A 15,784-nucleotide genomic window follows, 5' to 3' on the forward strand; every position below is an offset into this window, starting at 1 on the left:
TCTAACAAAGTGAGATCATGACCTGGGCAGAAATCAAGAGTCCCACCTTTAACGGGCTGGGCCACCTAGGTGTCCTCCTTTTTGAAGGGACTCTCGGTATAGCAAGTATGTCTCTCTCTCCATTTCTCTCCTCTTTCTGTCTTGCGTGCTCTCACACGCGCGTACACACACACACACACACACACACACACACACTGAGTAAAACAACAGTGACCAAAATAAAGGGAGTATGAATAGATTGAATTGTGCAGTTAAATGTAGGATATTGAATGAAGAGAAGAAAGTTATATTCACTCAGGATCAAGAACTAACATTGTCCAAACAAAATTTCTTTTCAGTAGAACAAATTAGTTTTCAAGAATACTCCCCCCCTCCGGCCCCCCCCCCCCCCCCATCAGTCTATCCTGCTGCCCTGTTCCTGGTTTTCTGGACACCCCCGCTCCTGGCATAGAGAACCAATGTCACGTTCCTCCTGGGAGATCTCAGCTGTCGTCACGTTGTGGGCGCGTTCTTTCTTATGTTAAAAGAGAGAGATCCTGGCAGGAAATCAATGCCCAGGATCCGAGGTGGAGGTTGGGAATCATTGGCACCGAGTGGCGCGGAGGAACGGTGGCGCTCTTGGAAGTTCTGAGTCCGTATTCCTAGAAGCCTCGGGCGCCCCGCCACCTGCCGAGAGTCGGCCCCCTTCTCCGGCTCTCCTCTCTCGAGTTTCCTTCTCATAGGCTTGTCCCTGGGAGTGTGGGCGGCCCCTTTCCCGAGCGCTTAAACTCACCTCCCACCCCCCCCCCCTCCTCCACACCAGCCTTTCTCCTCGCCTCAGTCACTTCCTTCCCCAGCCTCTTCCTCCTCGGTGAGTTGAACACATTAGCCAGGTCCCGACTGACTCTGCACCGGCTTTTTCCGAGAAAAGATAAAGAGGCGGAGAGGTGAGTGGGTCTCCCGGGAAGGTGATGGGCAGTCATAAAGGATGGACCGGGGTGTCCGGTGGAGGCTAGGCAGACGGGGGATCGGGGGCTGCGGGTGGGGAGCCGGGACCGGGAGGGACCGAGGCGCGTGGAGGTTGTAACTGGAATTGGGCTGAGACCCGGCAGAGGGGGTATCAGGTGGGCGCGCCCCTACGCCCCCAGTTCTGCCGACTTCCGCATCGGCTCACGTGACATCGTGCCGGCCCGGGAAGGGGGGGGTGGGGGGGTGGAGAGAGAAACCGGTAGCCAGGTGAAGGCTTGCTCCGCGGTGCAGCGTGTCCTCTTTGCACTTGCCGGTGGCGCGGGAGGGCGATCTGCAGAGCGGGGCGGGGGAGGGCTGGGGGTGAGGGGACAGGCTCCCCCGAGGACTGCGGTGGCCCCGCGGCCGTGGACTCTGCGGCGGTGGGTGCGGTCCCATAGGCTACAAATCGTGGGTGTGGAGGGTGGGGGTGGTGCGAGACCCTGGGGGCGCGGGGAGCCCCGAGCGGGGTCGACTGCCGTCACCCGGTTTGGGCGCTGGCTTTCTCGGCTCGCCGGGGCGCACCGGCCACCGGGGGAGCGCGGGGCGCGCGGCGCTGGCGCGGACTCGCGGAGACAAAGGCTTCCGGGACTCGGCCCTTCCCGCGGGGGCTGCCCCGGAGTCTGCGGTGCGGTCCGGGCCCCGACTCCCCCGCTCCCCAGCCCTACACTGGTGCGGGTGGTGACCGTGTGATGGCCTGCAGGGGACTGGGGCTGGGGACCCCTTCCGGGCCAGCTCCCAAACTTGGAGCAGTGATGACCAAATATGGAGCGTGTGCGCGCCAGCGGGCTGGCAGGAAGGAACCCGAGTCCTCCTTTGACCCCCACCAGCTGCTAGTCTGGGACTGCGAAGGACCGCTGAAAGAAGTGGCCAGCCCCCAGCGTGCCGCTGTACCGCCGGCTGCCGATTCCCAGGCGTCCCCACCCCAGCAGGCTTTATTCCTCGAACGTGAGAAAATCTCCGTGTATTGCCTCTAAACTTAACAAACAAACAAGACAAAAACTGTGAGAAGGTCATTAAATATATTAAGTGTATATTTCAGCATGTGTGCCAACCCTCCGACGTTCCGCTTTCTTTGTGGTGCCCACGCACAATGCCTAATTAGATTCTGACACAGTTAGAGGGCCCGACTAGCATCTGCCACCGCCTTCCCTTGAGCTTGAGCCTCCCACTGAAAATCTTTCTTCCCCTTAGACTTGCTCTGCTGATGGCCTCTCCTCATTGTTCTTGATCTTGCCGCTTACCCCCAGTCCCAGGCTTCTATCCTTACAAAATGTCATGGGCTTTCCAATGTGTAACAACAATGAGTATCCTGCCCCCCGCCCCCACTTTGTCCCTGCTAAGAAAATACATACATACGTACGTACATACATACATACATACATACATCATGCCAAATTATGTATGTAGCAATAGTTCCTAATCCTGTTATTTTCCTACTGGTAGGGGTCTGGGCAGGGAGCCTTTCTTGCTTTGTAAGTGTTCTGCCTTAGTAAGTGCTCAGCATGCAATATTTCAAACACGACTCACTATTATATTTAGCACACTTTGCATACTAACCAGGAAGAAGAAGAAGAAGAAGAAGAAGAAGAAGAAGAAGAAGAAGAAGAAAAGAAAAAAAAAAGCCAGAATGATGTTGTAGAAACAGCGTATGATTGTGGGACAACAGCATTTAAGTGAGCCAGTTTCATCATCCGTAAAATGGCGATAAATAATAAATACTTTGCAAAGTTTTCTTAGGATTACGTGATTTAACACAGATAAGGAGTTTCGTGTGTAATTAACTATATAAAAAAATGCTGGTTGCTTTCCTTTCTTTAAACAGAACCTGCATACATCTGCTTAATTTGAGGCAGGTATTCACATTAATAGTGGGATTTCCTCGTTGAGTCTCATTGTTAAAGGAGAGCTAGGTCTGAAGTGTGCTGCTGATTATGGGGGCGAGTAGGGGGGGGGAGGGTAGTGTTAAAGAGATAAATGTTCCAAGTGGGAGGAAGCCAGAGAGTCAGAACTGGAGAGGATCATGATTCCCTTGGGCATTTGACTCCTTTTCCTGTCCAGTGAGGGCTAATTTCCTCAGTAGCCCTCACAGATCCATACTGCTGCCTCAATGCTACCAATAACAAGTGCAAACTAATTGTTGGTGTTGCTTGTTAGGAAAATGTTCTCTTATATGGCTCCCCAATCCGCTCTTACATCTATCCATCCTGCCCACCCTATCACACACATGCATCAAGGGAGCTTTCATTTTAAAGAACAGGGGCAGGTCTCCTCTAGACTGACTTCATGGGTCAAGCGTCTTTAGTGTACAAGCCTGAAGAAGGCCTAGTGAACCAAGGTAGGTCTCTCCACTCCTGTTGGTCCCGGACTCCTCTCTGAGATGAATGATCCTCACCACAGGTCTCCATTGCCCTCAGGTGGTAGCGGGCACTGCCCAGGGAAGGATACGTGCCCTGCGTGTGACCCAGCGGCATCACCGCGCGAATCTAAGAGTATTAAAATTGCCCTGTTATTGATCTGCTTTCCCCACGAGTCCTCAGGCTCGGGGAAGGTGGGGAGTGTGTTCCTTTATCTTGGCACTCCAGCTTCTGGCTGAGGACCTGCCTCAAATGCGCTGTGCTTTTCCTCCTTTGCTTCTGTGCTTTTGCACACACTCTTCCCCATTCATAGAGCACCCTTTGTCGACGGTCTTCCCAGTTCATCTCTCTCCAATGACCTCTACAAAGTCCTCTGTGGCTTCCTCCTTTGTCCTCCCCTAATGGTTGGACTCACCACTCAAGGAATGCTATCACATTGCTATTTTCCAACCCACGTCTTTCTCTGTTCCGAACAGTGAGTTCCCTGAGGGCAGGTCCTGTGTCACTCGCCTTTGTAATTTTGGTGCAGGGCAGAGCACCATGAGGATGGGCTTAGAGTTAATAGTGGGTGCAAGGAAAATAGCTGCACTGTCCCCATTATCCTGTGTAGAATAGGAAGAGGGTCAGCCCAAAGGGAAAGATATAAAGAGGGGAAATGGAGGTAGTCTCGTGTCATGTACACCACACAAGTATTTTTAGGAAGAGAGACATGGTAAATTAACAATGACAAATGCAACATGAAAAAAAAAAAAAAAAGAAATGGCCCTTGGATTTGGCAAGATGTGGTTAATGGGATATAGAAATGGTAATAATATAGACTTACTTTCTTCCTCAGGCAACAATGAATGTGGATCACGAAGTCAACCTCCTAGTGGAGGAAATTCATCGTCTGGGTTCAAAAAGTAAGTATGAGGGGCGCCTGGGTGGCTCAGTTGGTGAAGCGTCCAACTCTTGATCTCAGCTCAGATCATGACCTCACGGTTCGTGAGTTCAAGCCCCGCATCGGGCTCTGCGCTGATGGTGCACAGCCTGCTTGGGATTTTGTCTTTCCTTCTCTTTGCCTCTCCCCTGCTTGTGCTCTCTCTCTCTCTCTCTCTCTCTCTCTCTCTCTCCAAGTAAAAATAAATAAAACTTTAAAAAAATTTTAAAAAGTAAGTATTATAACACAGACACAGTATCCTGAGTTCAACTCAGAGCAAGAAGGACCCAATGAAAGTGTCACCCAGGACGTCAGGACATAGTTATGGAAGCTCTGCCCTCAGCCATGGAGTGATTTCTGAAGACACAGAGCCTTGGGGATATTGTGATTCTTGATGTAAGGGATAGTTGAGTTATTTCATTATCCTTTGAATGCAAAGAAAATTGCTGTGCTTTTTAATCTGGCTGCATTGAAATCTGGTAATTAAATCATGGTCAAATTTTTTTGTGCCACACTATTAAAGTTCATCTGTTTTTGCTTTATCTTGCCACCATCTTATAAACTTCCAAATGACTACAGACTCAGATTGAAATTATATTAAATTGTCTTTATTTTCTCCCAATTCTTGAGTTTTGTACAGTCAAGTATTTTTATGTACATATAACCAAACTTTAGGTAATTAAAAAAATTTTTTTTAATGTTTATTTATTTTTGACAGAGAGAGAGACAGACAGAGCATGAGTGGGGGAGGGGCAGAGAGAGAGGGAGACACAGTGTCTGAAACAGGCTCCAGGCTCCGAGCTGTCAGCACAGAGCCTGACGCGGAAGTTGAACTCACGTACGGCAAGATCATGACCTGAGCTGAAGTCGGGTGCTCAACCGACTGAGCCACCCAGGCGCCCCTAGGTAATTTTTTTTAAGTGAGCTTTTCCTTTAGCAGCATGTAAACAGCTACCGTGAAATCAGTGCCATGTAACATTGGCAGTTTTAGTGTCCTTTTCCAAGTTGTGATGAAAGTAGCTATTACGTTTGTAGCTTTAGGTATTTGCACATCTCAGATAAGATATACAAGAGTTTGGGGGAACATTCTGAAAATTGTTAAGAGCCATAGACATATTCAGCAACAACTAGGATAATGGAACTCTTAAGTTTTAAAATGACATCACGTAAGTGACCAACAGCTTTAAAAAGTACCTCATAGGCCTGTTTCATATTCTCTCTCACTCTCTGCCCCTCCCTGCTTGCACTCTCAAAAATAAATAAATATGCATTAAAACAATAATAATAAAATAAAATAAAAATAATAATAAAATAATAAAAATTTTAATAAAAGGGCGCCTGAGTGGCTCAGTCGGTTAAGTGGCCGACTTCGGCTCAGGTCATGATCTCATGGTTGGTGGGTTCGAGCCCCGCATTGGGCTCTGTGCTGACAGCTCAGAGCCTGAAGCCTGTTTCAGATTCTGTGTCTCCCTGTCTCTGACCCTCCCACGTTCATGCTCTGTCTCTCTCTGTCTCAAAATAAACATTAAAAAATTAAAAAAAAAATTTTTTTTAATAAAAATAAAATAAATAAATAAATGAAAAGTACCTCATAAGAGTTGTTTTGTCATCATAGCTTGACTCTTCTTACAGCTCTGTCTGCTTTCGAATCACAGATCACCTGAAATAAGACATCCTTGGAATCCCATTGAGCCATTAGTATCAAATGTCCCCGGTAGTAGTTCTCTACTGCTGTGGTAACACTACCACAAACTTAGTGACATAAAACAACACGTTCCATATCTTAACTGTAATGGAGGTTGGGTGTCCGTCTTAGTCTGTTTAGGCTGTTGTAACAAATTACCACAGACTGGGTGGCTCATAAACAGCAGAAGTTTAATTCTCCCATAGTTCTAGAGGCTGGAAGTCTGCCGTCAGGGTGCCAGACCAGTGAGGTGAGAGCCCTCCTCCACTTGTAGATTTGTTGTATCCTCACATGGTCAAAGGGGCTGGGATCTCTTTGCAGCCTCTCTTATAAAGGAAGTGATTCTTATGACTCACGACCCTCATGACTTGAGCACCTCCCAAAGGCCCCACATACCAATATTATTACCTCTGGGGGTTAGGATTTGCATATGAATTTTGAGAGGACACCAACATTCAGACCATAGCAGATTCTGATAAGGGTCTCCTTGGACTAAAATCAAGGTGTTGGCAAGAGTGTATTCCTTTCTGGAAGTTCTGGAGCATCTGTTTCCTAGTCTTTTTCTAGCTTCTAGGGTCAACCTGCATTCCTTGGTTCGTGTCCCCCTTTCTCCATCTTCAAAGCTGGCAACAGCTGGTTGTGCCCTCATATTACATCATTCTGAGCTCCTTTTCTGCTTCTCCCTTCCATTCTTAAGGACACTTGTGACTACATTGGGCTCCCCCAGATAAGTCCAGGATAATCTCCCCATTGCAAGACCCTTCATTTCATCACATCTACAAATTTCCATTTGCCATATAAGGACACATACGGTTTCTTGGGATTAGGACATGGAAGTCTTCGGGGAGCAATGTGGAGTGCTGACATTCAAATTCAGTGTGGTCCTAGAGAAGATTATTGGAAGCTATAGTAATTGGGGCACTTAATAAAGCCTTGAATATCAGGCAAGACTTGAAGTACAGGGCAGGTCAGTAAAGGAGGAAACGAATGAGCTGAATTTGGGGTGTTTGTGGAGACCACTAGGGAGGTGTGGAGAACGTAACTTACTTGGTTCTCCAATCAAACAAATGCAGCATCTTTCCTAACCCCGTTTTTCTCCCACCCAGTTCACTACATCCACTTGATGGAAGTTTCCTGAGTCTTATTTTCCATAGTGATTTCTCTGCGTGTGTTCCTCATTTCTACCTTTCCAATTTCTCCAGAGTTCTGTGAGGTCATGTTGCTCTTGGGAGTAGTACTATTGTTTAGATTGTTAACAATATTAAAGATGTGTTTCCAAAGATTTGTAGGATTTTCTTCTTTCTTAGATCTTTCTCCACGTTAGCCTAGGGTTTATTGGTCAGATTGAATTGCATTTAAAGTTCTAACCTTTACTCTAGAACAGTGTTATTATTCTACTAGGGCAAACTGAATCTGCACTTAAAATTAGCAACTTTCCAAACTAGGAGACCAAAGTGTAATTATCATAATTTCTGTGGGGATGAAACATTTCGAACTTTGCCACTTCCCCGGGCCTCCTTGACTAACTTGTTCCTGGAAATAGATGACTTATTGAGTTGGAAGGCATCTATGGGGATATGTTATGGTTAACTATATAAATTGCGTCTGGGATAATTTTGACTAATGTAAATTACAATGCAGATTAATTATTTTTAGACTAATCTAAATGTGATGTACTAGGTGAAGTTGGAAATTGATGGATTTAGTTGTATCTATTTTTTTTTTTAAATAAAGTCCTTTAAAGGACACCTGGAGGGTGCCTGGGTGGCTCAGTTAGTTGGTTAAGCAACCAAATTCGGCTCAGGTCATGATCTCACGGCTTGTGAGTTCAAGCCCCGCGTCGGGCTCTGTGCTGACAGCTCAGAGTCTGGAGCATCTTCAGATTCTGTCTTTCTCTTTCTCTCTCTGCCCCTCCCCTGTTCACACTCTGTCTCTCGAAAATAAATAAACATTAAAAAAAATTAAAAAAAGAAAAAGGACACCTGGGTGGCTCAGTCGGTTAAGTATCTGACTTCGGTTCAGGTCATGATCTCATGGTTCATGAGTTTGAGCCCCGCTCTGATCAGGCTCTGTGCTGACAGCTCACAGCCTGGAGCCTGCTTCAGATTCTGTGTCTCCCTCTCTCTCTGCCCCTCCCCCACTTGTGCTCTGTCTCTCAAAAATAAATGTTAAAGAAAATAAAAAATAAAAAAATAGAATAAAATAAAGTGTTTTTATTTTTCATCCAGTAGAAAAAAAATAAGCGGATAAAGATTATCTGGAGATTTAAATTCTTTCATTCAGCAAATATTTCTTGAGAGCTGCCTTTTGTGCTCAAGTATGGGACATGTGGAAATAAATAAAATTCCATCTCAGCCCCTGTGGGCCTCTGTAAGCAGTGGGAAGACGGGCAGATCAACTGGACGCTTGTATTGGGAAGTGGTTAAGAGCATGAGCTCTGGAGTCAGACTCTTTAGGAATGAATCCCAGCTCCCTTACCATTTACTGTGTGACCTTGGGCACATTGCTAAACATTTTTGTGCCATGGTTTCCTTATTTGGATAATAATACTCTATTTCAATGATTCAAAGACACTTTTCCCCCCATACTATTTTTTCTAAGTTTATTTATTTATTTATTTATTGAGAAAGAGAAAGAGAGAGAGAGAGAGCACACGCATATGCTCTCAGGGGAGGGACAGAGAAAGAGGGAGACAGAGAGAATCTCAAGCAGGCTCCACACGGTCAGTGCAGAGCCTGACATGGGGCTCGAACTCACTAACCATGAGATCATGACCTGAGCCAAAGTCAAGAGTCGGACACTTAACTGACTGAGCCATCCAGGTGCACCCTCCTCCCCTCACTTAAAAATCTCCAAAAATAAGGATGCATCTTATTATACATGGTGTGCCATGGTTAAATTGGCAGTTTATTTTTAAGAGAGAAAGAGCACGAGCCAGAGAGGGGCAGAAAGAGAAGGAGACACAGAATCTGAAGCAGGCTCCAGGCTCCGCACTGTCAGCACAGAGCCTGATGTGGGGATCAAACTCAAAAACTGTGAGATCATGACCTGAGCCAAAGTCGGACGGACGCTCAACCTACTGAGCCACCCAGGCGCCCTTGGCAGTTTAATTAGAACATAAAATAATGGTGTTTCTTGCAACCAATTGTGCCTTACCTTTCATAAAATGAGGATGAAGTGAGTTTTAATTGCTGAGTTAAAATGCACTGAACATTTAAGTGAGTTAAAATGCACTGAATAGTTCTAGGAACACAGCAAGTACTCAATACACATTAGCTGTTACTATAATTGATGGTGAGTGCTTTGATACATACTTAATTTTATAAGAAGAGTTATTAACTCAACTGAGGGAATCACAGAGGACTTCTCAGAAAAGGTGACGTTTGAGCCCATTCTGGAAGAAAAAGAATTTAGCTAGAGGAAGGGGTCTGGGATGCTGGGCAGATGGCTCAACATGGGCAAAACTGCTAGGGCACAATCTCTCATGTCACCCTGGGTAACAGCAAGTCGTTGATTTTGACTGGATCAAAAGGTGCAGAGAATGATATGGCAGAAGACGAGGGGAGAGGGAGTGCAAGGGCCAGAGAGTGAAGGGTCTTACCTGCCATGCCATGGGCATCACTATTTGAAGGTGGTAGGGAGCCATTGGGAGGTTAAAGTAGAAGAGTATCATCAACAAGGGGTACCTGGCTGGCTTAGTCAGTGGAGCCTGTGACTCTTGATCTTGGAGTCATGAGTTTGAGCCCCATATTGAGGGTAGGGTTTACTTAAAAAAAAAAAAAATTAATCGGATTGGCATCTTAAAGGTTTCTTTCACATTTTTTATTCTGCACCAATATGGAGGACATACTGGGGACAGAAATGGAGAAAGGGAGGCTGGTGAGGAGTCTTGCAGTTAGTTATCCACATGAGACAACTCCAGGCTGAACCAAGAAATTAATTGTCAATGGAGAGGAGACGAGAGCAACAGAAGATACGAAGGAAGGGGAGCCTGGGTGGCTCAGTCGGTTAAGCGTCCGACTTCGGCTCAGGTCATGATCTCACGGTTCGTGGGTTCGAGCCCCGCGTCGGGCTCTGTGCTGACAGCTCAGAGCCTGGAGCCTGTTTCAGATTCTGTGTCTCCTTCTCTCTGTGACCCTCCCCCGTTCATGCTCTGTCTCTCTCTGTCTCAAAAATAAATAAACGTTAAAAAAAAAAAAAAAAAAAAAAAAAAGAAGATACGAAGGAAATGGAATCACTTGTGAGATTGAAGAGTGAGTGGGCAGAGCTCCAAGACTACACCCAGGTTTCTGCCTTTGGTGCCTTTCAAAAATTTAACCTGAATTGAGAATTTACCATATGTTGAGCTCTCCATAAAAGCCTTTACGTCTAGGGGTGCCTGGGTGGCTCAGTCGGTTAAGCGTCTGACTTCAGCTCAGGTCACGAGCTCACAGTTCATGAGTTCAAGCCCCGCATCGGGCTCTGTGCTGACAGCCTGGAGCCTGCTTCTGATTCTGTGTCTTCCTCTTTCTCTGTCCTTCCCCCATTCACACTCTCTCTTTCTCTCTCAAAAATAACTAAACATTAAAAAAAAAAGAAAAAGAAACAAAGCCTTTACGCCTAATCTATCTTTTCATCTTTGCAACAATCCGTGAGGGGTACTTTGACCTTCATTGTATAGATGAGGGAAGTGCAGCTCAGAGAGCTTGGAGGCCCTATTCAAGGTTACCCAGCAGCTCCTGTTATTTCTGTGACCAGTAAAAGGTTCTTATTGCGAACAAAGGGTCCTGCCGCTGGAAGTTGAAAAGTCAAAGTTTATTTTTTTTTTTAATGTTTTATTTATTCTTGAGAGAGAGAGAGGGAGACAGAGGATGAGTGAGGGAGGGGCAGAGAGAGAGCGGGACACGGAATCCGAAGCAGGCTCCAGGCTCTGAGCTGTCAGCACAGAGCCCCATGCGGGGCTCGAACCCACAAGCAGTGAGGTCATGACCTGAGGCGAAGTCGGACACTCAACCGACTGAGCCACCCAGGCACCCCATTTGCACTCCTTTTAAAGGTCAGGGCCAGTGCTGCCTCCTCCATAAAGTTTTCCCCTCCCGTTCTAGCCCAGAGTCATGTTGCCTTTCTCCAAACTGCAGGGGGTTAGTCTTGGCTCCTTACTGGACATCCAATCACATACTGCTTTGCACTGTCGCTTTACTTACTATGTGGATATTTCTTATTTCCTTGTGGGAACTAAAGCCATTTCTTCGAAAGCTAGAAAGTGACTCCACACTTCTGTCTACTTGCCTCCAGTGCCCAGCACTGATTGGTTCTTAACCAAAGATCCACCTTTTGTTTACCTTATTTTCTTAAAAAAGACTTAATTTTTTAAAGCAGTTTTAGACTACAATAAAACTGAGAGGAAGGTACAGAGATTTCCTGTATACCTGTTCTCCCCACACATGTATGGCTCCCCCATTATCAGCATCCGGCACCAGAATTGTGCATTTGTTACAGTTGATCATCTACATTAGCACATTAACACATCATCAACCACAGTCCGTAATTTATGATTCACTCTTGGTGGTGTACATTCTGTGGGTTTGGATAAATGTATAATGACATGTATCCATCAGTATAGTATTTTACGGAATGTATTCACTGCTCTCGAAATCCTCTGTGCGCTGCCTGTTTGTCTCCCCCGCCCAACTCCTGAAGCCCACTGATCTTTTTATTTAATTTTATCTTTTTCCTTTGTTTTGCCTTTTCCAGAATGTCCTGTAGTGGAATCATACAGCATGTAGCCTTTTCAGATTGCCTTCTCTTCGTAATATTATATTTTATTTCGAGATAGAGAGCAGAGCAAGCATGGGTTGGGGAGGGGCAGTGGATGAGAGAGAGAGAGAGAGAGAGGGAGGGAGGGAGGGAGAGAGAGACAGAGACAGAGACAGAGAGAGAGAATATTAAGCAAACTCCATGCCCAGCTGGGACCCCATGGGTCCTCATGGGACCTCATGACCTGAGCTGAAATTAAGGGTCAGATGCTTAACCGACTGAGCCACCCAGGTGCCCTGGTGCCTGGGATTTCTTCTTCTTTTTTTTTTTTTTTTTTACTGTTTACTTTTGAGAGAGACAGACAGACGGATGGACACAGAGAGAGAGACAGAGGACGAGCAGGGGTGGGGCGGAGAGAGAGGGGGACACAGAATCCGAAGCAGGCTCCAGGCTCTGAGCTGTCAGCACAGAGTCCGACGTGGGGCTCAAAGTCACAAGCCGTGGGATCATGACCTGAGACGAAGTCGGATGCCCAACCGACTGAACCACCCAGGCTTCCCAAGGGATTTCTTCATTTTTAAGGTCACCAGTTCCCTCCTGAGTGTGTGTAGAGCACACTTAAGAGAAACACTGCTCCTGACCTAAAGGTTCTCCAATATTTGTTATTTTTATTGATTCAGCAACGCCACAATTAAAAAATCAAAATACAGAGGGAATTGGTCCACAGTAGTAACACTGTGACACATTGACTTTTTGTAAATGGGTCTTCGTTGTCCAGATGACATGAAGGCTAGGAGGTGTATAACACAGTGTACGTATTCCGCCACTTTTTGGATCTGGCAAGAGATCACGTCTGATTTGAGCGTGAGCTGTTAAATTGTAATCTTGGCGAATACAGTTAGATGTTTTTTTTAAAGATTAGGTAAATCTGCCATTTATGGGGGCAAGAAATAGACTTTGCATTGACTAACACTGTATTCTCTCAAATTAGATGCTGATGGGAAGTTAAGCGTGAAATTTGGGGTCCTCTTCCAAGACGACAAATGTGCCAATCTCTTTGAAGCATTGGTCGGAACTCTCAAGGCTGCCAAACGAAGGAAGGTTGTTACGTACCCAGGAGAGCTACTCTTGCAAGGTGTTCATGATGATGTGGACATTGTATTGCTGCAAGATTAATGTGGTTTGCATATCTTTGTTTATTGTTATTTTTTGTTTCCGGTAAACTGGAATATTAGGTCAAAGGACACCCGTGAGCATACTTGATGTATTTTTTATAGAACTTTGAAAACAAAAGGAGACTCTTATTTTAAGTCTGCCCTTTTTTATACCTTGAGAAGAATTTATGTATTACACTGTAGAATAAACAAAACCTATCATTTTTCTCAGGAATCTGGTTGGAAAATGGGGGCTCTGAGGCTTTTCTGGTGGGGGTGCAAGGTGTTTCATAAATCATTCTTAGATAATTTCTACAAATATTTGACATTCCATAAAAGCAAGAGGCAGAACTAAAGATCAGCTCCCACAATGAATATTGTACTGTTTATGTAATAAAAACATATAACAATGTTAAAATTGTTGTATTGCCTTATTTAAGATTTATGTGCCTCTCAAAATCAAGTTTTTGCATCAAGATTAGGTAACTGCAACAGAAGTTATCATAATTGGAAGAAAAAGTTTCTTGAAACTACAGAATTTTACAAGAGTGTTGTGTGGGGTGCCTGGGTGGCCCAGTCATTTAAGCGTCCGACTTCGGCTTAGGTCATGATCTCACAGTTTATTGAGCTGTGCTGACAGCTCGGAGCCTGGAGCCTGCTTCAGATTCTGTGTCTCCCTCTCTCTCTGTCCTTTCCCTGCTTATGTTCTCTCTCTCTCTCTCTCTCTCTCTCTCTCTCTCTCTCTCAAAAATAAATAAATAAACATTAAAAAAGAAAAGTAGGGTTGTGTTATGATTGGGCCCTATAAAAAATATTGACTGATGTCTATTATGTGCTTACCACTGAGGGGCTGTGCCAAAAGAAATGTAACCTAAAACTTCACTTCCTAATTGGATGAGTTAGATTCACATGACACAATGTAGAAATGTCTATAATTGTGTATTATGGCCTATGGTACAGAATCGAAAACGGTACAGAATCGAAAACGATACAGAATCTCAAGGAGGGCAAATCCATGAAAACCATGATGGTTGGGAAAGGTATCCTAGAAGAGTGAGAGAATTCGCATGATTGGAGCTGATTATCCAGCAGGGAAGAAGCTGGGAGGGGCGACCCTGATGTCTCGGGTGAGGTAAGACAGGGACACGAATAAGCAAGGCTCGCTCTTGTGACAGGTCAGATGTCAGGTCGACTGGAATGCTAGGGAGAGAGGGGATTCAGACTGGATACACAAGGTCGAATCTGGGAAGCCAGGGAGAGGAGTCTGAACACAAACTGGAGCAGAGAAATTGCATGTTGAAAGCGATGTTGGGGCACCTGGGTGGCTCAGTCGGTTAAGCATCTGACTTCAGCTCAGGTCATGACCTTGCGGTTCGTGAGTTTGAGCCCCGCGTCGGGCTCTGTGCTGACAGCTCGGAACCTGCTTTGGATTCTGTCTCCTTCTTTCTCTGCCCCTCCCCTGCTCACGCTGTCCCTCTCTCTCAAAAATAAATAAACTTAAGACAAATTAAAAAAAAAAAAAAAGAAAGAAAGTGATGTTTTGTGAAGGTAGCCGTGGCGCTGGTAACTAGGGAGGGTTGTAGACAGCAAAGATGCAACCAGAGAAGCCAGCTAAAACGCTGCTCAGGAATCCGCGGGGACAGTGATAATGGAAAAGCAGAGGGAGGATGGACTGACTCCAAGCACATTTTTAAAGTTGAAACTCATCAATACCCTGTCAATTACGACAAGACCCCGATTCAAACTAGATTAAACAACAGCAGTATTCACTGGCACTTCGTAGTCCTCGCTAACATTTACAGCGCATTTGCTATGCTGATCCTCCTACAACTCTGTGAGTAGGTATGTGTTACCTCCCATTTTTATAGATGATGCAAGAGATGCACAGAGAAGTTAAACAGCTTGTCCAAGTGCACCGAGCCAGAAATGGGCAAGTCAGAATCATCTGGCGCTAGTCCGGGTATGGGATGGACTTAAGGAGAGACTGGCTGCAGGGGGTCAAACAGCGTCAAAACTCTCTGGCTTTCCATATTGGTACTGATGCCTCTTTGCTTCAATCTCATTCTCTTTCTACTTTAAACAGCCTTCCTGCGTGCAGCCAGGAAGATGCCTGCTGGTAGTTGCCAATTCGCATACTCCTAGATTAGCAACCCTAGTGGAAGGAGAATCTGTTTTACCTAATTATGAATTCTAGGAGAGGAACCCTGGCCCCACCTGCAGCACGAGCCTACCCCTTTGACCAGTAACAAAGGAACGCCAGAGGAATCAGGTACGGTGAATTGACAGGCCTAGGTCACATGCTTGTTTCCAAGGGAGGATAGGGTAGGTATTGTGCTTTACAGCCTCACCTCAAAGAGCAGAGGGGTAGTTCCCCACCTCCCCCCAAAAATTGGTTGCTGGGTATATGGGAACAGCATAAGTTTCCTATGTAAGAGTCCTTTTGAAGGATGAATCCTTAGAACAGTGTGGCAGAAAATAAAAGATAAAGGAGAGGACATGGTTGAAAGCCACACCAGATGTGGGGTCAGTGACTGAGAATAACTTATTTAACAGAGATAGAATTAGATGGAGCAGGAGGGTGGTTTTCGAGTTTCATTTGGGCCTGGTGAACTTGAGGTGCTTAGAGTGGAAAAGTGTAGAGAGCAGGTGAGGATTTGGTTCTGGAACCAGGTGAATGTTCAAGAATATAGACAGGCTTGAGAATTAAGGTTCAAGACTGATTTCATCTCAATTTTGATGTGGGCAGATAACCATAATTCTGCCTTTATTATTATCATTAAGTTGACATTTTTATTATCGGGCACTTAGAAAACACAAAAGACCCACGGTGCCTGGGTGGCCCAGTCTGTTAAGCATCTGACTTCTTGATTTCAGCTCAGGTCATGATCTCAGTCACGGTTCATGAGTTTGAGCCCCATGTAACAGCACTGAGCCTGCTAGGATTCTCCCT

General features: G+C 45.6%; 1 protein-coding gene across 2 annotated transcripts; it reads left to right on the forward strand.

The window, feature by feature from the left end:
• The first annotated feature begins 475 nt into the window (after positions 1-475).
• Positions 476-13,252, forward strand: ABRACL (ABRA C-terminal like). Of its 2 annotated transcripts, none has more exons than XM_042939958.1 (3): positions 476-926; positions 4,177-4,243; positions 12,672-13,252. In XM_042939958.1, exons 2-3 carry the CDS (start codon positions 4,183-4,185, stop codon positions 12,854-12,856), a joined length of 246 nt encoding a protein of 81 aa, XP_042795892.1. In that variant the 5' UTR covers positions 476-926; positions 4,177-4,182; the 3' UTR covers positions 12,857-13,252. The 2 variants fall into 2 exon arrangements, with proteins under 2 accessions (XP_042795892.1, XP_042795893.1); XM_042939959.1 differs by lacking the exon at positions 476-926 and adding an exon at positions 1,841-1,932.
• Positions 13,253-15,784: the final 2,532 nt, after the last annotated feature.

This window comes from Panthera leo, chromosome B2 (genome assembly GCF_018350215.1).
Source record: "Panthera leo isolate Ple1 chromosome B2, P.leo_Ple1_pat1.1, whole genome shotgun sequence".
Taxonomy (NCBI): domain Eukaryota; kingdom Metazoa; phylum Chordata; class Mammalia; order Carnivora; family Felidae; genus Panthera; species Panthera leo.